Genomic DNA, 21612 nt, shown 5'->3' with positions numbered 1-21612 from the left:
CTCAGACCCTGTGCAGAAATGCTTCTCCTGCCCCTGGACACGGCAGGTAACCCCAACTCTCCTCCGCGGGCCAGAGCCAGGCCCCTGCACCGGCACCAGTCTCCCCTCGCTTGGGCAGCCCTCTCCCTGCTGCCCCCCACGCACGTTGCTGGGGACAAACCTCAATGTCCCTGCTGCGGGCCACCTCAGTGAAGTTTTCATGCTGCTCTAAAGTCTTGTCAACCTTGTCATCAGTCATGCAGTAGCAGCGCAGTCGGCCTTCCCGTGCATCATTCATCTTGGCAAACACCACGAATTTGGCCATGTAGGGCACGGCCGTCAGCTCCTTGTACAGCATTGTGGCAAAGTGCACGGCCTCAGCTGTGCGCGGGCAGTCGGCCAGCCAGAACCTGCGGGAGGGCTGGGTCGGGGCGCTGCCGGGCAAGTTGCCCAGCGGCACCGGGACAGCTGCCCCCCCGACAGCAAAGTGCACCGCAGAGGGTGCCCCAAGAGCTCCCGGTACGGGAGCAGCCCCATCCGTGAAGGGGACCCACCCAAGCACAAAGAACGGTCCCTTCCCTCCACACACCCGGTTGTGAATGTTTTCTGACGCACGCCGAGGCAGCGTGGGGGGTCTCAAGGCTGGAGGCAACTGCCTTGCACGTGGGAATGGGGCAGCACCCCAACGAGCACAGGGGTGGGAGGCTCCTCCTGGCACAGGCTGCACCCCAAGAGGGCCTGAGGAACAGCAGACGTCCCCAGATGAGCACACGCTTGCCTACGACTCACCTGGCAGACACGTTGGTGGTAAAGTTAGCACACTCATTTTCATAGACCAGCTTCGTGGTGCCTGTTATGTCTTCCCACTGGGCTTGGGCTGTCCCTCCTGCAGCAGAAAGCAAGGGTAAGCACGCTGCTTTTACACAAGCCTGGGGTCTGCATCGCCCAGGCAATTGCTCTTTCCACCGCGGTGATCTGTCCTTAGCTCCCAGGAGCTGCATCCCACCGAGGCAGCGCAGCCCAGCCCATCCCGACCGGAGAGCACGCGGCAGGGGTTGGTAGCCTCACCGATCACACTGCAGAGCAGGCGCAGGCTGGTGGTGTCACCCTCGCCGCTGTCACGGGGATTGTCCTTCCAGGACGGCGGCAGTGGGATGCGGAGACCGATGGGACGGTGGAACTTCCTCCGGCGCGGCTCCACTGTGACGATGGGGCTGAAGGTTGCCTGGTTCCCCAGCAGCTTAGTCACCAGCTCATCGGGCACGGGCTGCGCCTGCGGGCAGCACGGGCGCCGGCATCAGGGCCGGTTTCCCTCGGACCGAGGCGCAGCCTGAGCCTGCTGCCAAGCTCTCTGGTGCTCACCTGCAGGGCCAGCCTCACTTTCTTGGTGACAGCGGTGTCTGGGAAGGTGGCCTGTACCATGGGCACCAGTGTGCTTTTCAAACACCCTCCCTCAGGGCCGATCAGATCGCAGTCCTGGCAAATCCGGGACATGACCACGAAGTAGAGAGGGAAGTCGGTGGTGATGATGCGGCAGACCCTCTTCTTCTCCAGCTCCTCCAGGCTCTCCAGCTCTGCAAGGGCAGCACAGCCATCAATGCTGCACCAACCACGCCAGGCTCGGCCCCATCCCGCCACCCGGGGCCAGCTGCAGCCCTGCCTGCGGGGAACCGCACGGTGCCGAGCCCCCGCCTGCCTGGCACGCTCACCCTCATCCATGCCATTGAGCAGCTGGTCCATGTAGCTCTCCTCATAGCGGTTGCGGTGCTCCTTCCAGACAGAGCCGTTCTCGTTGCGCAACACCACCAGCTCGCGGTCTCCGCGCCCGCACGAGGCAAAGTGCGGGATCTCCACAATGACGGGGCTGCAGACAGCAGAGGAAGGGCGCTTGCACCCACGTGCTGCCGCTGGGACACGCAGGCGGCGAGGCGGCCCTGGGCAGAGCACCCGCCTATGCCGTACAGCCGCCGGAGGAGGAAGGCAGGACTGCTCGCAGCCCGCTGTCTGGGAAACGGGGCTCTGCGCCCAGCGGGACCGTGCTGGTCAGGTCTTTTTCTACCACAGCGTAGCCACCGCTCCGTTATGCTGGAATGACCCACCCCAGAAACATGCCGCGCCTGGCTGGAAGGGGGATCTTTTCTGCACCAGACCCCCAGAAGCAGAGACGGGCAGAGGTCTTGCCCCGGCTGGCAGAGACTCCAGAGGAGCCTGGATCCGTCCCCAGTCCTGAGGGATAGCCCCGGTGTGGGCAGCCCCATCTGCTCTGTTCCCAGCTGTGCTCACCTGAGGAACTGGGCGCCAGCGGGCCCCAGGGCGATGATCCGGCTGGCCAGACCCTCCTCCTCAGCCAGCGTCGGGGGTGCAGGCAGCTTTTGGGGCTTCACCAGGCGGCAGGTGATGCGGGTCGGCGCGGCGCAGGCGCGGGGCGGGATGACCACACGCAGTCCGTGGTGCCGGCTGCCCCGCATGGAGCCGCCGCGGGCATCCACCATGAAGCTCACCAGGAACCTGGAGCGGGCAGAGGCATGGGCACGTGGGCATCTCGCAGCCGGCTCACGCGCAGAGCGTGCATGTGCCGCGTGGGCTGCGCACTCACCCTGTGTGCACGGGGCTGGCCACTGGGCTGATGTTATCCGAGGTCTCGGTGGCGGGGCTGCTGGGGATCAGGGAGTCCTCATCGAACTCCTTGGAGGGCTGTGTAAGGCAGGGAAGAGCCCCCATGGGCACAGGATCCTATCCGGGGGTGCTGAGCCTGCCCACTCGTCCGCAGTCTCACAACCCTCCCCGGGCAGTCCCGTACCGCCGCGTCCATCCCTACCACCCATCCCATGTTTCGGCTCTGTGGTGATGGGGGGAATCCCCCCGGTAGGGAGTGCCTGGGGGGGCCGTGGCAGGCTGTGTCTCATGCTCACCTCCTGTGGGGACACTGAGGGTGCATGCAGCAGGCTGACTTGCTCAGATTCTGTCTCCACAGGTCCTACCTGCTCAGTCTCCTCCGCTCTGGTCACCACAGTCTCAGGTGGGACGCAGGGGACCTGCAGGACAGCTGGAGACTCCACCCTGGCAGGAGAGGGCAGTGACAGCCACTGAAGTGGCAAGCCTGGGCCCCTCAGCCCCTGGTTGTCCCCAGGGAGTACCGGGACCGCTGGATGAAGGCAAACTCAGCAGCGGACTCATGTCCTGGTGCAGGAACAACACCAACGAGCTTTGCCTGCTATGCCAGCCGGTGGGGGCTCAGTGATGCACTCCTTGCCCAGAGCTGTCCCTGCCCCACTGGCATCCCGGTCCTGCACCGGGCTGGCCCCGTGCCCTGTACCCACTCCCTCCCCACCATCCAGTGCCTCTTACGTTTGCTCCAGTGTCGTCGTGGTCATAAACTCCAGCGTCTCCCTCTTGCCGTCCTGGTCCCTGGGATCGGGTGTCCTGGGCGTTGGTGCGATCAGCTCCTCCTCTGAAACCGAGAGCTGGCTCAGCATGCAGAGGCAGAGGGACAAGGGAGCACAGACATCCAGCCCTTGCCCTCATCCCTCCTCAGGGCTGGAGCCAGGGCCCATCTCTGCTCCCACTGCCGGCCACACACACTCGGCCCCTGGGTCTCAGCCAGCCACGGGGCAGCTTTGCCCTCTGCCAGATGGGGTCCGCTGGCAGGGGCAAGCCCCGTGCTGCGGGTCGGTGGGACAGGAGCTGTGGTAGCTGTCAGGAGCCTCGGCTGCTAGCTGACCCCTTTCCTCCAGCACCAAGCACAGAGCAGAGCCTGCGAGGGACACTCTGCCGTCGGATGCTGGGGACAGGAGTGTAGGCAGGGCTGGGGACGTGGGAAGGATGCCCTAACGCTGCCGAGTGCATCCGCGCACCCCCCTTGGAGGCGCAAGCCCAGCCAGCGTTGCCTGCTGGCCCTATTAATGCCTGCTGAGGAGTTCACCGGGGTTCAGCTCTTGCCAGTGCCCTATGGGAGCGAGTCCAGCACCTCCCAACGCAGGGACAGAGCCCTAGTGATGGGCAGGGGACCGCAGCAGCACAGAGACCCTCGAGCACTCAAGTTCATCCCTGCCCTGGCCAGGATGGCATGGGGCGGTTGTGGAGGGGCATCGGAGTTTGTCTCAGAACCGGGCTCTTCTGCCTACCGGGGACAGGACCTGGGGCCAACAGGGAGCTACGGATCCCCCGCAGCGGGGGGACAGCCCCATTCATGCATTCACACCACAGCAAGCAGCACGGACACAGATGGGCAGGGCGGGATGGCAGGGCCAACGCTGGATAGCACCAGCCCAGCAGCGAGGCTCAGCAGATGGATGTGGCGTGCGGATGGTTAGTGGCCATGGGGTGAAATGGGCCATTGAGCTGGGGCAGGGGGACACATTTCATACCCATTACTGTGACATGAGCAGTGCCTGCAAAGTAAGAAGAGGCAAAGGTGAGGTCTCGGTGGGAGGGAGTAGGAGCAGACCAGCTGCAGCCGGGCTGGGAGCTGGTACTACCCCGCGGAGCAGGGCACGGTGCGGGGTTCTGCATGCCCAAGGGCTCTCTGCACACTGTCCCTGGGGCATGGGACCGTGGAGTGGTCCAGGCATATCCCTCCTGCATAGCGCAGGGAAGCACCCGAGCCAGGAGGTGCCACCCCAGGAGTCTGGTGGGCTCCCCTCGTCCTCTCTGCAAGACCAGTGTGGGGCCACGCAGCTCCCCCACCCTGGCCGGCAGGAACACCAGTGCCCATCCCCAGGGCTGCTGCCTGCCACGCTGGTCCAGCCAGCAGATATCTGGGATGGAGCGACCCAGCTCTGGCCCCTCACCTTCATCCTCTGACACGTCCAGAATCTCGTCTACGGTCTCTGGGAAGCTCATGCGGTGCTTGTCACTGACTGACTGCGGGAGTAGAGCGGAGTCAGAGGAGGCCAGCCCTTCGCTGCGCAGCTACCCGCGGCCCCCTCCCCACGCCCGGGCTAGCAGACCTTTGCGTGGCTGCTCCCAGCCCCAGCCCTCCTCCACAGGGTCCTGGTCCCAGTCCCCAGGGGCTCACCGGGATGTCCGTTTCCTCTGTGACGATCTTGAGCACGTCTGTGACGGAAATGTAGCCAAGCCGCTTCGCGATGGCCAGGGGAGTGGTGCCGTTCTGTGCGAGGAGGAAGGACTGGGGGTCGGCGACAGCCACAGGGAAGCCCGGGCGGGCGCCCGAGCTTGCCATGGGGCGAGGAGGTGCGGGTCAGCGCCATACTCACCGTGCTGATCTCATTGGGAGAGGCACCGTGCTTCAGCAGCAGTGTCACAACGTCCGTGTGGCCCTGCTGCGCCGCTTGGTGCAGAGGGGTGTAGCCCAGCTGCAGAGGAGGACAGAGGGTGCTGCCGTCAGTTCGGGGAGTCTGCTGCCCCAGAAATGCCCCCGGGCCTCACACTGGGCTTCATGCCTGGAGCACGAGGGCGGCTCTCTCCTTTCCGAGGTAAGCAAAGGGCTCTGCAGAACCCAGCTCTTGCCCAGGGCTGTAGCTAGACTACAGCGGCTTCCAGCCATGGAGACAGGAGGGCTTGGAGCAACGCAGCGGGGGAGCAGTGGAAGCAGGGAGGGAGGCTAAGCCTTCTCCATCAACCTGCATGGTGTTGCCCAGGGCAGAAGGGTCCGTGGAGCACAGGACGTTTCTGTACCTTAGTCTTGGCGTTGACATCAGCCTGGTGCTGCAGCAAAAACTTCACCAGCTTGATGTTCCCATAGTGGCTGGCCACATGCAGCGGGGTATAGCCCATCTGAAAGATGAGATCAGGTCTCAGACTGCCCTCCGTGGTGTTTCCTGCCCTTCTGGCTTGGGCATGCTCATCCCATGGGGCAAGCCCCCACGGATGAAGGATGGGGCACGCGTGCGGGTGCTGTCTGAGAGCCCAGGACCAGGGCAGAGGGCACACTGCAGACCACACCACGTTGTGCCCGAGGGTACAGGGGTGAGCTGTGCGAACAGGCAAGAATCATCCCTCCAGGGAGAGGGGGGAAGAGGAGGAAGAGTCCCCAAGACACAGACAAGAAGGTAAGACAAGAGGGGAGACTCTTGCACAAAGAAAAAGAAAAGCAATGCTCGTGGAGCAGGCCTAGAGGTAGTTCTCCCACATGTTTTTCACCACAGCCATGGCCAAGGCACTACTTTACCCTGGTCGTCGCATCCACCGTGACTCTGTGTTTCACCAGAACATCAGCGACCAGCACATGCCCCTCTTGGGCCACGAGATGGAGAGGAGTCAGGCCACTCTGCAAACAAAGGAGGTCTCAGCACAGTGGCGATGCCATCACTGCAGCAATACCAGCAGAGACTCTAAGACAGGTCTCCAACCTGGCAAACTGACCGACACTGTGCCGTTGCCTGAATGCGGGGAGGCACCGGGGCCTGGACTACCACCCCGTCTGCTACTCCCTGCTGGGGTGTTCGCCTCCAGCCTGGCGGGATGCGCCGGGACAACTTACCTTGTTTCCTAGGTCACCGTTGGCTTGTTTGGAGAAAAGCAGTGCCACCATGTCCGCGTGCCCCTCCTGGGAAGCCAGGTGGAGGGGTGTGACTCCCTGCACGGACTCCGCATTTGCAGAAGCCCCGTACTGCAGCAAGCTGCTGGCCACCTCCATCTGGTTCTGCTTGGCAGCAATGTGCAGGGGGGTGTACCCATTCTGCAGAGAGAGAGAGAGAGGCTCATTGCAGTGCTCAGCCCCTGCCAAGCAGACCAGCAGGGACAGAAGGTGCCACCTTGCCTCTCCAGGCCAGCCCTGCCCTTCCTAGTCGCCTCCAGAGCTCAGGGATGCACGCTCACACCCAAACCATCTCCCTGACAGCAACTAGCCCTGACGCTGAGGCCAAATCCTGCTCTTCCAGCCAAGTCAGCACAGGGGTTTCAAAGACCACCTGCTTCAGGTTTGACTGGTATCGCCTGTCCTGGAGTTTCCCACACATGAATTTCTACAGCAGTATTCAGCCACCCGGAGCTGTGAGAGGCCAGGGCAGACAGACACCTCCTAGAATGTGTCTGCCTGAGGTGTGGAGCAAAACTCGCAATATGCAGGATTAGTATTCAGGCAGAGACTGCAGGGCCTTGAGCACTGCCTTCGCTGCCACGCTGCAGGAGCAAAGCAGCTGGCAGACACCCTCTGCCCGGGGTGACGTGCAGGCTGTCAAGTGACGCAGAACAACGGGGGATTGGCACCGGTACCGGCCGCTCCCGATGCCTGCCCAGCAAGACTGCTGGCAGCCTGTGCAGGGGGAGAGGGGAATGCCAGATGGGGAGGGCAGGGCACCAGCGGCCACTTGTCTGTTCTGAGGATCCAGCTTCTGCAAACAATGTGGAAACCGAAGCTGCTGGTCTGCTCTTTGGGGAGATGTTCCCCACGCTCAGGCAGAGTGGGGCGAGTCTCGCGAGCTCGTGGGTTTTCTGACTCACTGCTTCGTAGCTGCATGCAAATATTCATGTGTGGTTTCCCAAACTGCTAGACTGCAGCACCGCTCCACAGGGCTTGCCATGGAAACACGTCCCCAAGCAACAGCCACAACGCTGCCAGCAGGGACTATCCCTGACATAGCCTGTCTGCTGGAACAGGACGACTGCCCGGCACCCCTGCCTGCCCCACGTACTGGTGCGAGGGACAGGCGTGAGCAGCAGGTGTGGAGAATGGCTGGTGGTGACTGGTCCCCTGTACGCTCCCCCAGTGTCAGGGTTGAGGGGCAACGCTGGCCCCAGGCTGACGGGCGCTGGACACACGACACATCCCCACATCCCCAGGGACACGCAGTCCAGCCTTACCCAGGCTGAGCTGTGCGGGGAGCTCCCCTTAGGAAGCAGCAGCTTGACGATCTCCAGGTTGTTGTGGTGCACAGCCACGTGCAGCGGGGTCAGGCCATTCTGGGGAGGGGGAGAGGGCACAGAGAGGTGAGACGGACCCTCTCCCCGTACCACACCACTCCTCCCACTGCCACAGGAGCAGCACTCACCTTCCCTGCTGCATTGGGGTGAGCGTCACGTGCCAGCAGCAGCTCTGCCACATCCACCTTCCCGTACTTGGCTGCAACGTGGAGAGGGGTAAATCCTTTCTGAGGAGAAAGGCAGCCCGTCACAGGGTGTACAGGGATGAGGAGGAGAGCACTGGCGCGTCCTGTGCCACAGGAGGAGGCTGCCCCTCCTGCGACAGGGACGCTGTGCCACCAGCCTGCCCAGCCTTTGGCCCAGCCGGGTCGCTCCTTTGGCGGCGGTGGCCACAGCAGCCTACCTTGGTCATGCAGGTCTGCGAGGCCCCCTTCTCCAGCAGGGCCAGGGCCGTGTCCACGTGCCCCTCTCTGGCAGTGATGTGCAGGGGCGTGTGCCCCGCTGTCGTGGCCAGGTTGGGGTTGGTGTTGTTCTCCAGCAGGAGTTTGACCATGCCGGTGTGGCCGATGCGTGCGGCACAGTGCAGAGGAGTCTGGTCATCCTGCAAGGGAGGCGGAGAAGCTGTTTTGGCAGATTTGGACCAGACCCTTGCTTGCCTTGCCGAAGGGGTCCCGGTCCTGCTGTTGCGCAGCCCCTGGCGGGCCGAGCTCTGGGCAGGCGAGAGCGAAGAAACCAGCACCGGCTGTTCCCGGAGCTGGACTATCACGCAGGTTCTCTGTACCTACCTTGGCCTTGGCGTTGGCTTTGGCTTTGTTCTGCAGCAGGTACTTTGCCACATCCGTGTGCCCAGCTCTGGCTGCCATGTGTAGGGGCGTCTCCACTTTCTGCACCAAGGACAGGATAAAGCGGTGAGGCCATAGGAGGGGGTATGCCTTCCTGCAGTCATTCCTCTGGTCTGAGCACAGGAGAGCAGTGCCCACAACCTTTTCGGGCCCCTACCGGTTCCTCCTGCCAGCACAAAGCGGGGGGGACCAGGGCTTGCTCAGGAGAGCAGAGAGAGCAGGACTCGGGGAACCCCCACCTCCCGCTGGACCCTGCCATGCTGAGTTCCCCCAGCCCCAGCCGGGGTGGGACTCACCACGTTGGACACATTCGGAGAGGCTCCGCGCTGCAGCAGGGTCTTGACGATGGGCAGGTGCCCCATGAAGGCGGCCACATGCAGGGGGGTCAGGCCGGACTGCGGAGAGAAAGGGGCCAGGAGCCAAGATGGGGGCTGAGGGCCTTGCCAACATCTCTTCCTTGCCCCCTCGTCCCCCTCCCTGGGGCATGCTCCAGCACAGAGGCAAACTTTGGGTCCACAGCCCGGCCCCAGCAGCCTGGCAGCTGAGCTGAGTGGAAGACCGAGAGCTGCCGCCTCCCCTGCTGCCCCGTTGCCCCGTAGGGAGCAGGTTGCTGGGAGATGCTGCCGGGCTCACCGGAGCTGCAAAGAGCTCTAAGCCACAATGAAGAAAGTGCCTGGGGACCAGCAGAGGCAACAGGGCCATCGTCCCCTGCGGCGCTGCCCGCTCTGCACAGGCACCGGCAGGAGAGCCGGGGCTGGGCTGCAGCCCACCTACCTCTGTGACGGCATCGATGGAGGCACCCGTCTTCAGCAGCAGCTCCATCACTCGGATGTGGTTCTTCTTGCAGGCGATATGGAGGGGCGTGAAGCCGTTCTGCAGACGGACAGATGGACGGCCGTTTGCAAGAAGGCTCTCCCCCTCCCCTGCCCCAGCCCTGCCTGCCCCCTCCTCGCTCACCAGGGCTCGGGAGTTGGGCTTGGCCCCCTTCTCCACCAGCAGCTTGGCCACCCGGTGGTGCCCGCAGTGCGCGGCCACGTGCAGTGGCGTTAGGTGGTCCAGGGTGATGTCGTCGATCTCGGCGCTGTACTGCAGGAGCAGGCGCACGCAGTCCAGGTGGTCGCCCTGCGCTGCCATGTGGATCGGCGACAAGCCGTTCTGCGACCGCGGAGCGAGGCCTCAGGGCTGGGCTGGGATGGGGGGACCAGGCATCCCACCCAGCCCCTGCCTCGCTCCCCCGGCCACAGCTCCGGGGCACAAGAGATGGCGCGTTCCCCAGGGTGCTACCGGAGAGGAGCCCCGAAATCCCTCACCGAGACTTACGGGGGAGCAATGCTGAGCAGAGGGCAGGGCCTGAAGAGCTGCTGCCGTGGGGCAGGCTGTCCCCAGGCCATCCCCTTCTCAGGGCTGGTCCCTTTGAAGCCCTCAGGCAAAGCGCAAAGGGCTTCAGCAAGGGCCAAGGAGGAGGTCAGGAAGCTCCTCATCCCTTGGCAGGCCAAAACTCAGCCCCAGCCCAGCCACGGGTGGCATCCAGCAACTGTGCACAGCTCGTTACCCCGCCTTGTGCTGCCCTGGGACCTGACACCAAGCACAACCCCACAGAATCCCGTGGGTACCTTGGTTTTGGCTTGAATGGGAGCCCCATGGTCCAGCAGGATCTCTGCAATTCGCACGTGTCCGTTGCGAGCTGCACAGTGGAGAGGGGTCAGCTCATCCTGGGGAGAGAGAAGGGTTCAAGGGCTCAGCATGGGCAAGGAAGGGCAGGAGGGTAACAGGGACTTTGGACTTGTTTGCAAAATAAGGCAAAACCGAGCCTGCCCTCAGCCCCCAGGGCACACCCACTGTAGCCATGCAGCCTCCTCTCACCTCTACATGCACCAGCAAAAAACCTGCTCCATCCCCTTAGCGCGCCAGAGACCTTCCCTCACACGCCCAGCAAGACGTTCACAGGGTATGCACTGGGCAGTGCAGCATGGCAGTGCTCCCTGGATGCAAGGAGCTTGGGGAGGGAGATGGCCCGTGTACTTGCTGGCGATTCAGAAGTGGGCTCACCTTGGTCCTTGTCTCTATCTGGGCCCCACGGTCCAGCAGCAGCCGTACCATGATGATGTTGCCCCGGCGGGAGGCTATGTGCAGGGGAGTGATCCCATTCTGACAGAAGGAACGGCAGTCTGTTAGAGGGAGCAACCCCTTCTCTTTCCCCCGTGGGGCTGCAAGGAGGCATGGGGCAAACAAAGGACAGGGGAGAGCTAAATCCCTGCCCATGGATGGCGCAGGGGAACGGCTTGTTTCACAGGGCTGGGAGAGAGGGTGAGCATCTGCTCCTGCCCGCAGCTAAAGGGCTGTGGACAGAAGCTATGCAGATCTTGCAGGAAAGCACCGGCTCATGGATTTGGCTGCACCCATGGGACTGGAAGAGGCACACCAACTGCGGGGGCTATAAGCTCTGCCTTGCAGCGAGAGCACCAGCTTTCCCGCAGCCTGGACAGAAGGTCCCAAGAGCTTCCAGGGATGCATGGCTGCATCCGACAGAGGGGAGACTTAGTAGAAAAGGCCCACGCTGATTATTAACGGCAACTCCCCAGACATGCACCAGTGTGCTACCTTCTGCGTGGTCCCACCCCATCAGTGTACCCTGGCAGCTGTGGCTGCACCTACATGGGAAAGGAGGCAGAGCATCCTCCTCTGGTGCTGGAGCAGTACCAGTCCCAGCAGCCTGCCCACTTTGCACTCACCTGGGGTGTGAAGTTGACACTGGCTCCACGGTTCAGCAGTAATTGGGCCACACTGAGATTCTCGTAGTGGGCTGCAATGTGCAAGGGGGTAAATCCAGTCTAGGGGAAAGAAGGAGGGATCAGCCCAGCCAGACACATGCTCCCTGCTGAAAGGATGGATAAATACAGCATACCAAGCTGCTGTTCTCCCTGGGGATGTGGGAAAGCTCCCAGAGACAGGATGGGAAAGCCACACACCTTGGAGAGGACGTCAGCGTTGGGGTCATTCTGCAGCAGCACAGCAGCTGTGCGAGTGTCATCGTTGCGGGCTGCAATGTGCAGGGCGGGCAGGCGGACCTTACCCTTTGTCCCATAGTTGATAAGGTGAGCAACCACGTTCTCATGCCCTTGCTGCAGAGCCACAGCTAGTGGAGTGAAGCCGTCCTGCCAAGGAGAGGTGGTAGGTGAGAGGGGGAGAACCGAGGAGCCGTGGCAGCACCTGGCACATCCAACAGCAGCCCCAACAAGCGGGGCCCTAGGGTCCTCCTCAAGGATCTCACCTCTGTGGCTACATTCTGGTTGGCTCCATTTTCCAGCAAGAACTTGACAACTTCCAGGTGGTTTTCCTGTGCTGCCATGTAGAGGGGTGTGAAGCCTTTCTGCAAACACAGGGCCATGCACATCAACACAACTCTTGCTCAAGCTCCTTGCAGACCTGCACCTCATCAACACCCACACCCCCAGCTCATTGAACTGGGGCAAAAGCATACATGGTGTGGGTGGGAAGAAGGAAAAAACTGGCAACGGTGGAGCAATCATAGGGAGCTGGAGCCCAAGGCTCCCCACATCCAGAAAGAACCAGGGGATGCTTCACAACAACAGTCAACCCAGGAGACACTGCCTTCCAGTCACTACCACTACTCTCCCTTGCTTCAGGGACATTTCTCCCATCAGGCAAAAGTTGAAGAGCTTGCAGCCCCACCAGGCCCAAGAAAGAGAGAACGAAGGAAGCACAGCGGGCAGAGCTGCAGGGATTGCTGGAGACCTCATGGCTGTGCTAGGGAAGCATTGGCCATGAGTCCTCCCAGGATGAGTTTGACGTGTTTGTGCGTGCTGCCATGGACTCCCTCAGCAGAGAGATCATGCTGGTCTCCCCATATCCCTCAAGACTCCCTCCCCACCACTCGCACACTCGTCTTCTTTCTGGCAGAGCAGTCCTTAGCCCTGAACAGGACTAGAGAGAAACTATAAAGGGCTGCTGAAGTGCCCGTACTGGGCACAGTTCCCGCCATGGGGACACCACCGTCATGCATGCTGGGTGCTTTTCCCACCCCAGCCCAGATCCCTCTACCTGTGACTGCGCATTGACGTTGGCCCCGTAGTTCACCAGTTCCCGGACCACGTCCTGTTGTCCAGCCAGGGCAGCGATGTGCAGGGCTGTGTTTCCTTTCTGAAAGACACCACAGGGCAGCGCTCAGGGGCTGGAGCAGCCTGGAATGCTGGGGAAAGATGGGCCTGACATGTGCTAACACACATGCAAACACAGCGGCTGGCCAGGGGAAGCCTGTGGGGCCGTGCAGCCCTTGCTCCATGCCCCATCCCTGCTGTAGACCAGGCAGCTACCCTTCACATTTGCTGGCCAGGGAAGACAGTGATTTCATCTTTCCCATGAAGTTACTGGCAGCAAAAGCTGTATGCATTGTCAGGCTCTGTGTATCTCCAGCACCGAGAGATGAGGCGGGGGGAGGATGGGGGAGCTGAGCTGGCAGTCTTCAGGCAAAACTGCAGTGTGCACCCTGGTAGCCAAGGCATCCCAGCAGAGCTAAGGGATGATAAGCAGGCTGGAAAATGCAGACACAGGCTCTTCCGACTTGTGCCTTTGGGTGGTGTGGCAGAACGCCAGACTCTGCTCTGCGCCCCAAGCCCTGCCAGAGCACTGGGGAGGTGGCAAGCCAGGCCCCCTCCTGCTTTCACAGCCCTTCAGATGGTGCTGGAGGCTGCTCATTTGTCAGCCCTGCTTGCTTGCACCGTTTTCTCGCTTGTCACCCAGCAAGAACCACACCCTGCCATGGTGATGCAAGGAGAGAACGGTACATTATTTACGGAGCACCAGAGCTCTCCAGGCTTGCAACAACGGCACCAAGGCCATCGCAGTGTTGCAGCACGCAGGCGCTGCCCTGGGGCAGCGAGGGCTGACCTGAGCTGGCAGCCAGCGCTGGGAGGAGATGTGAGTAAAGACAGCACTAGCACATGTTGTGGCTTCTGTTACTCCCCTCTTGAGCTCAACAGTGGCCCCCGTGGCCCCCACGGGAGAGAGGCATGGGTGGAGAGGAACGTCCCACCCAGCTGGAGGTGCCCAGCATGGCTTTGACTGTGCTGAAATCAGAGCCTTGTCCCCAAGCCCCAGCCCAGCAGCGCTGCCACCAGCACAGCCTTTCCAGGGGCTGAAAGCAAACAGCATGATTCACTGCTCAACTACTGCTGGTGCGTCTGGCAGCAATGGCAGGGTGCCGAGTCATGACTAATGTGACCAGACTCCCTTGTCCTCACCTTGGTCGTTGTCTCCAAAACGATCTCCTTGTGCAGCAGCTCCACCACCATTTTCACGTGGCCCTCCTTGGAGGCCAGGTGCAAGGCGTTCAGCCCATTCTGGAGGGAGCAAAGGTGGGAGAGGGGCATTAGTCACCTGCTGGGGCTGGGGGCCTCTAGGGAACCCCCTACTCTGAGTTCCTGTGCAGCCACGACTGCGGGCACTTGGCCCGTGCTGGAGAAGGTCCAGGCTGGCGGGAGCAGGAGCCGTTGCCTTGCCCTCGAGCCCTGCACTGGCATCCAGCACGACAGCCATGGTTACGTCCACGCTGCCAGGGCAACTACACGCAGCTGAATGCTGAGTTGCTGACTAATGCCGGAGGTTTCTCCATCAGCAAAACACGCAGCACCCATAGACGATTTCCTTCGGATGGGTGGCACCGCAGCGCAGCGTGTGTGCGTTTGGTGCCACAGGCACTGTTTCAATCCTCCCTTCTCATGACACATGCCTGATGTCAACTCCTGTCTTTGCTCGGGTGACTTTCCTTGGGGTGCCCCTCCCTGCGATTTGCTGCCTGCAAAGTCAGGCTTTTCCAACCTAAAGCACTGAGCTGAGCTTTGTGTATGACCCAGAGTGAGGATACACCAGAGCCGCTGTGTAAGTGCGCATACAAACCTTAAACTTTAACACAGACAGAAGCGCAGCGAGAAGGTCTTCCTGGGACAATGATTTTATCAAGCAGCAGCCAAATTTAATTCACAACAGCCCAGGAGCTTCCAGTCCGGCAGCGGGCTTCTTCCTGGCTTTGCAGACTGCCTACCAACAGCCCCATCCTGCAGCCCGTGCTCAGCAGAGGGTTGGCTTTTCTCCCTCAGAGTTCAGCTGCAGCAAAGGGTGTGGAGAAAGCGTTGGCTGTGCCACTGCCAAGCTCTACCAGTTCCAGGAAGCTCCCAAACAGCTGAAGTGACTTCTCAGGAACAGCTCTGCATGTGCCCCAGTTTACCTCGCCTTTTTCCTACACGTGGAACCTGAGCGCTAGGAGCAAAGGGCTGGCCAGTGCCCTTTTAGCAACCTTGGGCTGTCAGAAGGAGGCGTCAGGCCAGTCAGCACCCTAGAGGCTCCTAAGGCGGCTTCTGCTCCATTATTTCTGACACCCTCTTCCACTTCCCAGATGCGAACGAAAGGGCTGCGATATTTGCTGGCAAAGAGGCTAAATACTTGCAGGCATTTTCGGATGTCACTTTTTCCCCATAAGGCAATCTTCCCTTGTCCCTCACTTCTCCCAGGTGGACGCACTATGTTTACTCCCCCCTACGCAAAGCTGTCACATGGCAGAGAGACACCAGCTCCCCGGGAGCACACAGTCCTGCCCAAGTACTCCACCTCCCAACCATCTGTTTCGGCTTCTGTAGAGTGCTGGAAGGTCACTTCACAGAATTGCTTCATCCCCACCTGAATATAGGTAGGGGAGCAGAAAATGCCCAGGGAGGCTCCAGTTCCAGCCCTCAACGCTCCAGTTAAACTTAGAACAGCTTCAAGAGTGTTACCATACTGGAAAAAGGTTTTCCAACCCCCCTCCCTCAAAGCACCGGCGATCCAGGATCATAGTCAAAGAGCCACAGATTCTTTTGCTTAACTCCGATTACAGCACAAAGAGCAAAAACCTAAAAATCCACAGGGTTCCTCAGCACACCAGCTCCAAAGTCCCCTAGACCCTCAAGCACAGAAGGCCTGCTTCCAAGGGAAAATGAAGTGGGAATGCTGCAACAGCCACAGAACAGAGCCACCAAAACGAAACGCTTTCCAACCCGGCTTGGCTACACTGAGCTCATTGCCTGGGTCAAGCCCAGCTTCTTTGACTAAGACACACGTACACAACCCCATACAGAGGGTCACTGACACCCTTACCTTCGCGAGCTCACAAGTTGGATATGTGGCCACACACGCTTTTTCTCGGTTACACTCACGCAACACATGCCTGGAGTGCAAGACCACAGATGCTTGGTTGCTCTCCCCAGCACATAAGCCCTTTTATGCAAGGGATTCATAAATAACCTTTTGAATGATGAAAACCTGTGAGGGATCATTATTCTCTGGTGTCCTGGTTTCGGCTGGGACAGAGTTAATTTTCTTTCTAGTAGCTGGTATAGTGTTATGGATTCAGTATGAGAAGAATGTTGATAACACACTGATGTTTTCAGTTGTTGCTAAGTAGCGTTTAGACTAAGTCAAGGATTTTTCAGCTCCTCATGCCCAGCCAGCAAGAAGGCTGGAGGGGCACAAGAAGTTGGGAGGGGACGCAGCCAGGGCAGCTGGCCCAAACTGGCTGAAGGGGTATTCCATACCATGGGATGTCATGCCCAGTATATAAACTGGGGGGAGCTGGCCTGGGAGGATCGCTGCTCAGGAACTAACTGGTGATTGGTTGGCGAGTGGTGAGCAATTGCATTGTGCATCACTTGTTTTGTATATTCCAATCCTTTTAGTAGAATTTTGATTTTATTATTGTTGTTATTATCATTATTATTTTCTTCCTTTCTGTTCTATTAAACTGTTCTTAACGCATGAGTTTTACCTTTTCCCTTCCGATTCTCTCCCCCATCCCACGGGGCAGGGGGGAAGTGAGTGAGCGGCTCACTTAGTTGCTGGCTGGGGTTAAACCACGACATCTGGCCTTACAGCAATAAGTGCAATGTTTGCAGAAGATTGTTTCCCAGCGGCCCATCGATATTTCTGCTCCGGGAACAATACAGGCTGTTTTGCATATTTGCTTTGGCTTGACAGCTCATCTGACCCAAAACCGCCACAGGATGTGCTTAATTTGAAAGGTGCTGTATTCCCCTCACTAAGTGCCGCAAAAGCTTCCCAGAAATCCTAGTTGCTGGCTCTCAATGCGACAAACCCAGCCCTAGAGGAAAACACAAGAGGTGGGACTTTGCACCTAGCCTGTACCAAAGCAGGACCCTGCCCCGGACTGGCCATCAGGACTGTGACTGACCACCCCAACAGAGACTATCTCCTGGCACCCGTGTGCTAGCACAGCACTCTTCCCTGCTGGTGAGGGTCCTGGCAGCAAGGTGCACTCATCCTCAGGCCTCCAGCTCCTCATGGATGAGATGGGAGCATGCAGGAATTCGAAACACGAGAGAGGTGGACGATGAAGACACTGATGCAGATGGCAGCAATGAAGGGGATGAAATCGGCGGGATGATGATCAGATGGCATGTCAAGGTCTCTGCACTCGAGTAAGAATACAGGGCCTGTGGGATAGGTCTGACCACATACATCCCTCTTTATTCTATACAGGACATGTGAGGTTGGACCTTTCCCACAGGTCTGATATTCCTCAGAAGGAAACCCCAAAGTGCCATCTAACCTCAGGGAGATGGCAGGAACCAGTGCAAAGACGTCACAGAAAGAAGTGCCTCATACTGTTGTAGCCACGTGCTCCCCATCAAAGTGTTAAATCCCCTCACCAGCACCAGAAATCTGTCTGGAAACAGGACTCGCAGCCGGTCAGTGGAGACAGCTGGTGACTGACCCGTCTCTCTGGGTGAGGAAGAAGTTCAAAGCCATTGTCTTTAGCTTGTGGCTGGGTCTCCCTGTTTAATTCTTTGCAGAGCCCTCTCCAGAACCACACATTCCTCTGCACTAGAGCGGTACAGGAGCAGCAGACGTAGAAATCCTCCCTCTGCTTTTAGGCTTCTCATCGGCAATGAGGGAACATCCGTGGTGCGCTCCGCTTGTGGAGTCTCCCATCTCAGAAGGCGTGGGCCAGCGTGGCCAAACACAGCCCCCACCTACTTTTGCCCCTCTCCTCCAGACACCCACAGAAACCGGCAGGAGGGAATTCTCCAAGCCACTTGTGAACGGGCAAAGTAAGATGATTTTCCCTGCTAGGCTCTGCCCCAGCCTCTGCACACACGGGGCATACACGAACGTGCCACACGTGGCAGCGTCCCCAGCCCTTTCTGGAGAGGAGAGTGGCACAGACTTCAGCAGCAGGACCTCCCTGCTCCTTGTGACTTGCTTTCCCAGAGATCTGGAAGGGAGCAGTGGGTGCATTAAACACCCATTTGTCTCTGCTCATTTGTAGCTATGCATTTGGAAGCAGGAGCAGTGTGACTGCTTCCAGCAACTGGCCCGCTGCTGTGGCTCAATTACAGGGGCTTCTACTCCCCCAAGAAAGACTAAGGGAGCAGCAGTTGGGTTTAATGACTGGGCCAAATTCTGAAATTAAGCACAGCGACTTGGAATATCCTGCCAGGTGCAAGCACGCGATCTGCTCAGTGCTGAGCGCAAGCCAAGTCCTGCAGCCCAGTGCTAAGACTGTGTCACATGGCCTCTCCTCTTTTCAAACCCAGTACGTCTCCAAAATGGTTATGGGGTCAGAGCCTCTAACCCACCAACAGGACCCCATGGAAAGCTCATCTTCAAAGGACTCTGAAACTGAAAATTTTCTACCTTTTCTCCCTACAAGACCCCTCTGATCTAAATCCCATGTGTTCCCACACAGCCCCAGGATAGAAATCTTTGAGAGTATCCAGATGCTGATTATGAACTAATAATCCAGATAAAACAGTGATAAACAAAACAAGCATCTCCTGAGCTTTCCCCAAACCTCATCTAGTGTCCCAGAGAGGAGAGCGCAAGCTGCAGTGTGCCCCAGGGGCCTGCAGAAGCCCAGCATCCCTGCACGGTTCCATCAGTCAGAAAAGAAAAGGAGACGGTGACATTTCCTGGGGGAACACGTCTGCAGTAACTGCACTGGCCACTGCAGTGCACAAATCGGTAGGTCTGAACTACGCTTGGTTTGGGGACTTGATACTGAACCAGGTGAATACACATTCGTGCTACCTGCTGAGTCAGCCTCCCCAGCATCAGTACTGCTCTGGAAAGCAGCCGACAGCGCAGCCTCTCTGTCCCCCCTGCTCAGCCCAAGCCCCCCGAGTCTCTCCCTACAGCACCTACCCCAATTCAGGCTAAGCCACTTGCATTTGGCAGCTACACAGATATGAAATGTTCCATTGATTATGTGCAAACAATTCCTCTGTGCCTGCAGCTCTCCTTTTCTGGGGCAGACCTGTCTCTGCTCTGTGCTAGGAGGGGCTCCACCTGCCCAACACCCCCCAAGCCCCCAAGACTGGCATTTTGCAAACATCCCCTGCTTGCGTTAAGCTGCAGCTTCTGGCAATGGGAAAGCCTGAGCATTGCAGGCAAGGGGAATAAGCCCAAGAGTGATTCCTGCAACGTCCCAGCCACTGTGCTACACTCTTCACAGCTACCTGCTCTGCCCTCTGATAAGCAGCTGAGCCCCTTCCAGCTGTCCCAGTTGCTTGTCACCCTAAAGGAGCCTCAGATCTCCCTCTCTGCTTACCTGTTAACACCCTTTGCTATTCTCCAGCCAGTAGTGCCAGGCTCCCCAGGTCTTTACAGCTATTACTGCCCTCCCTGCCCCAAAGACAACTGGTCCAGATCTGCCTTCTGGTCAGCCATTTTTCTCCCCAGCATAGGACCCGTTTCCACCCAGCTCAGCTGTGGAAGCCTTCCCAGCAAGGGACCGCTCTCGGGCTGCAGCCTGCCCCGCGTGGCCTCACCCCTGAGCTCAATTCTGGTTCGGAGCTCCTGTGCCAGCTGCCCGGCAGAGGCAGGGACAAGGGGCTGTGGGTTGCCTGGAGCCTGGCAGGAGGTGGTGAAGGTGAGAGGAGGATGGGGTCTGCCAGGACTCTCGACTCCGCACCCCAGGGATCCCCCCACCGCGCTGGCAGTCATGGCTCCAGTGCTCTGCCAGGGTGGTGCGCGCCTACCCCTCAGCCGGGCGCACCACAGCTCTGGAGAGACGTGCCTGGAAGCTGCACAATGCCTCTGCAGAGCAGATCATCCCTGGGAAATCGCCTCCGCACGGCGAAGCTGCCGTCGCGCTCCACCTAACGCCGCAGCTCTTCTGTCTCACCCTCCGCGCTTCACCAGGAGCCAGGCACATCAGGCACGGCAGAGGAGCGGGGTCGGGACAGGCGGCCTCTGCCACAAAGTTTTTAAACTTCTTCTGCCGGGCAACTTATTACCAGCCCGCTTAGACTCTGCTCCATGGCAGGTAGGACTGTGGGATCAGGGCAGGTGCTCCCCATCAGCTACGCACAGCAGAGCAAGCGAGCGGCCGTCGGGAACCTCCCTGACTCCATCCCATGGGATCAGCGTAAGGAAGGGGTGCAGTGACTGTCACGGGGCCTGGGGGAGCCGCCGCGTGGCACATTTTCACACAAACTCCAGATGGTACCAGAAGCCCTGTGGGTTTCACCTACCTGGTTACAGGTGTTAATATCTACCCCATTCCTGAGGTGATCCAAGGCTTTGTCCAGATTCCCGGATCTTGCAGCTCTCAAGAAGCTGGTTGCGGCATCGGCCTTGGGGGAAGAAAAGAAAAAGCATGAGGCTCGGTGTCCCCCTGTTCCCCCCCATCACCAGCACAGGGCCGGCTCTTCGCTCGGTCGCAGAGAACGTGACGGCAGAGACCAGGCACAAAAGGCAGAGGCTGGGCAGGTCAAGGTGCCGCGGCTGGGACGGGCTGAGGTGCCCCAAACCAGACAGGGAGAAGCAGGGCTGGGACTCGGACTCGGAGTGAAGAGCATCCAGATGACGGGGCAGGAGAGCCACGCGAGGTCCCAGCACCGTGGGCAGGGCAGGGAGGAGGCTCTAAGGGGACTCCTGCAACGACGGCGGCCTCCCTTGGCCCAGGAAACGCGTTCTCCGTGTCCTGGCCGAGAGACTGCGGCGGTGGACGAGGCCTAGACCGCGGCGGTGGCGAGCCCACCCTGCCGCCCTCCAGAACCCGCTGGGTAGCCGCGGCGGTGAGTTTGAGGACCGGCACCAGGGACGATGGCCCTGGCTGAGCACGAGGCAGTGCCTCCCCGCACCGCTATAAAACACAGCCACCCCAGGCAAGGCACAGCAAGACTCCGGGCGAGACTATTTAGCGGTGGGCGGCAGCGAATGAAGACCATGGGATGGCTCACCAGAAGCTGGAGAACAACAGGGTGGAAAAAGGCAGTGCTGTGGCTCTGTGAGGCTGGGACCTTGGACCAGTGACTATGAGCTGGTGCCCGCCTGCTAGGTCCAGCCCAAAGGGGTCTCTGCAGCAAAAAGCCGTGAGACATCCGTGGCAAGGGTGCGGGACACACTCCTCCGCCTTCAGCTCCGGTAGCAAACCAGAACCCCTCCTGTACCACTCACATTGGGACCCACCAAGGGACCTCCAGCGCTAGGAGAGCCTACAGCCTGCCGTCCCAGGCCATCCTGCAGCGCCCACAGCCTGGCTGCGGGGCAGCACCCAGGGTTAGGAAGCTCCTGGACAGGAGCTGGAAGCAGCATGGCCACGGAGGACGGCACTGGAGGCAGACCTAGGCAGGATGACGCACCACATGGGTTCAGGGCTCCTCTCTTCCCTTCTCTTTGCCGCCTCAGCCCTCGGACTTTGGAGCGGCACAACTCGGCTGCCTCCTGCTCTCTTCCATCTGCCTCCCCCAGCCCATCCTTTCCGCCCGACCCTTCCACCCCAGAGAAACGTAGCCATGGCCTGGGCCCACCGCCCTGCTACCCCCTGCAGAAGGAAGGCCCGCAGACAGGAGGGTGTCCTGGCCCCCGCTGTACCCTGCAGAACCCAGCCCAGGCTCCTGCAGCCGCGGCCGGGTGCCGTGGCCCCCTTCTGGGGCAGCCCACGGGGTCAGAG

General features: G+C 60.0%; 1 protein-coding gene across 13 annotated transcripts in view; it reads right to left on the bottom strand.

Moving 5' to 3' along the window:
* Positions 1-21612, bottom strand: part of ANK1 (ankyrin 1) — a 69711-nt gene that overhangs the window by 11413 nt on the left and 36686 nt on the right. For 9 of the 13 annotated variants that reach the window (XM_030034363.2, XM_030034367.2, XM_030034377.2 and 6 more), the window contains 31 exons: positions 20189-20290; positions 13907-14005; positions 12708-12806; positions 11917-12015; positions 11615-11800; positions 11378-11476; positions 10695-10793; positions 10259-10357; positions 9603-9800; positions 9420-9518; positions 8942-9040; positions 8589-8687; positions 8207-8404; positions 7932-8030; positions 7744-7842; positions 6422-6619; positions 6110-6208; positions 5617-5715; positions 5196-5294; positions 4997-5089; positions 4770-4842; positions 4347-4370; positions 3328-3430; positions 2892-3039; positions 2576-2673; positions 2263-2487; positions 1689-1843; positions 1342-1553; positions 1048-1252; positions 769-865; positions 161-389 (listed from right to left, as the gene is read on the bottom strand). In XM_030034363.2, coding sequence (XP_029890223.1) covers positions 161-389; positions 769-865; positions 1048-1252; positions 1342-1553; positions 1689-1843; positions 2263-2487; positions 2576-2673; positions 2892-3039; positions 3328-3430; positions 4347-4370; positions 4770-4842; positions 4997-5089; positions 5196-5294; positions 5617-5715; positions 6110-6208; positions 6422-6619; positions 7744-7842; positions 7932-8030; positions 8207-8404; positions 8589-8687; positions 8942-9040; positions 9420-9518; positions 9603-9800; positions 10259-10357; positions 10695-10793; positions 11378-11476; positions 11615-11800; positions 11917-12015; positions 12708-12806; positions 13907-14005; positions 20189-20290 — 3930 coding nt within the window. The remainder of the gene's footprint in view (positions 1-160; positions 390-768; positions 866-1047; positions 1253-1341; positions 1554-1688; positions 1844-2262; positions 2488-2575; positions 2674-2891; positions 3040-3327; positions 3431-4346; positions 4371-4769; positions 4843-4996; positions 5090-5195; positions 5295-5616; positions 5716-6109; positions 6209-6421; positions 6620-7743; positions 7843-7931; positions 8031-8206; positions 8405-8588; positions 8688-8941; positions 9041-9419; positions 9519-9602; positions 9801-10258; positions 10358-10694; positions 10794-11377; positions 11477-11614; positions 11801-11916; positions 12016-12707; positions 12807-13906; positions 14006-20188; positions 20291-21612) is intronic. The other 4 variants (XM_030034365.2, XM_030034371.2, XM_030034368.2 and 1 more) reach the window with 3 other exon arrangements.

The sequence above is a fragment of the Aquila chrysaetos genome, chromosome 13 (assembly GCF_900496995.4).
Source record: "Aquila chrysaetos chrysaetos chromosome 13, bAquChr1.4, whole genome shotgun sequence".
In the NCBI taxonomy this organism is placed as follows: domain Eukaryota; kingdom Metazoa; phylum Chordata; class Aves; order Accipitriformes; family Accipitridae; genus Aquila; species Aquila chrysaetos.
Note: the sequence above shows the minus strand (reverse complement) of the source record. Positions and strands in the feature narration are given on the sequence as shown.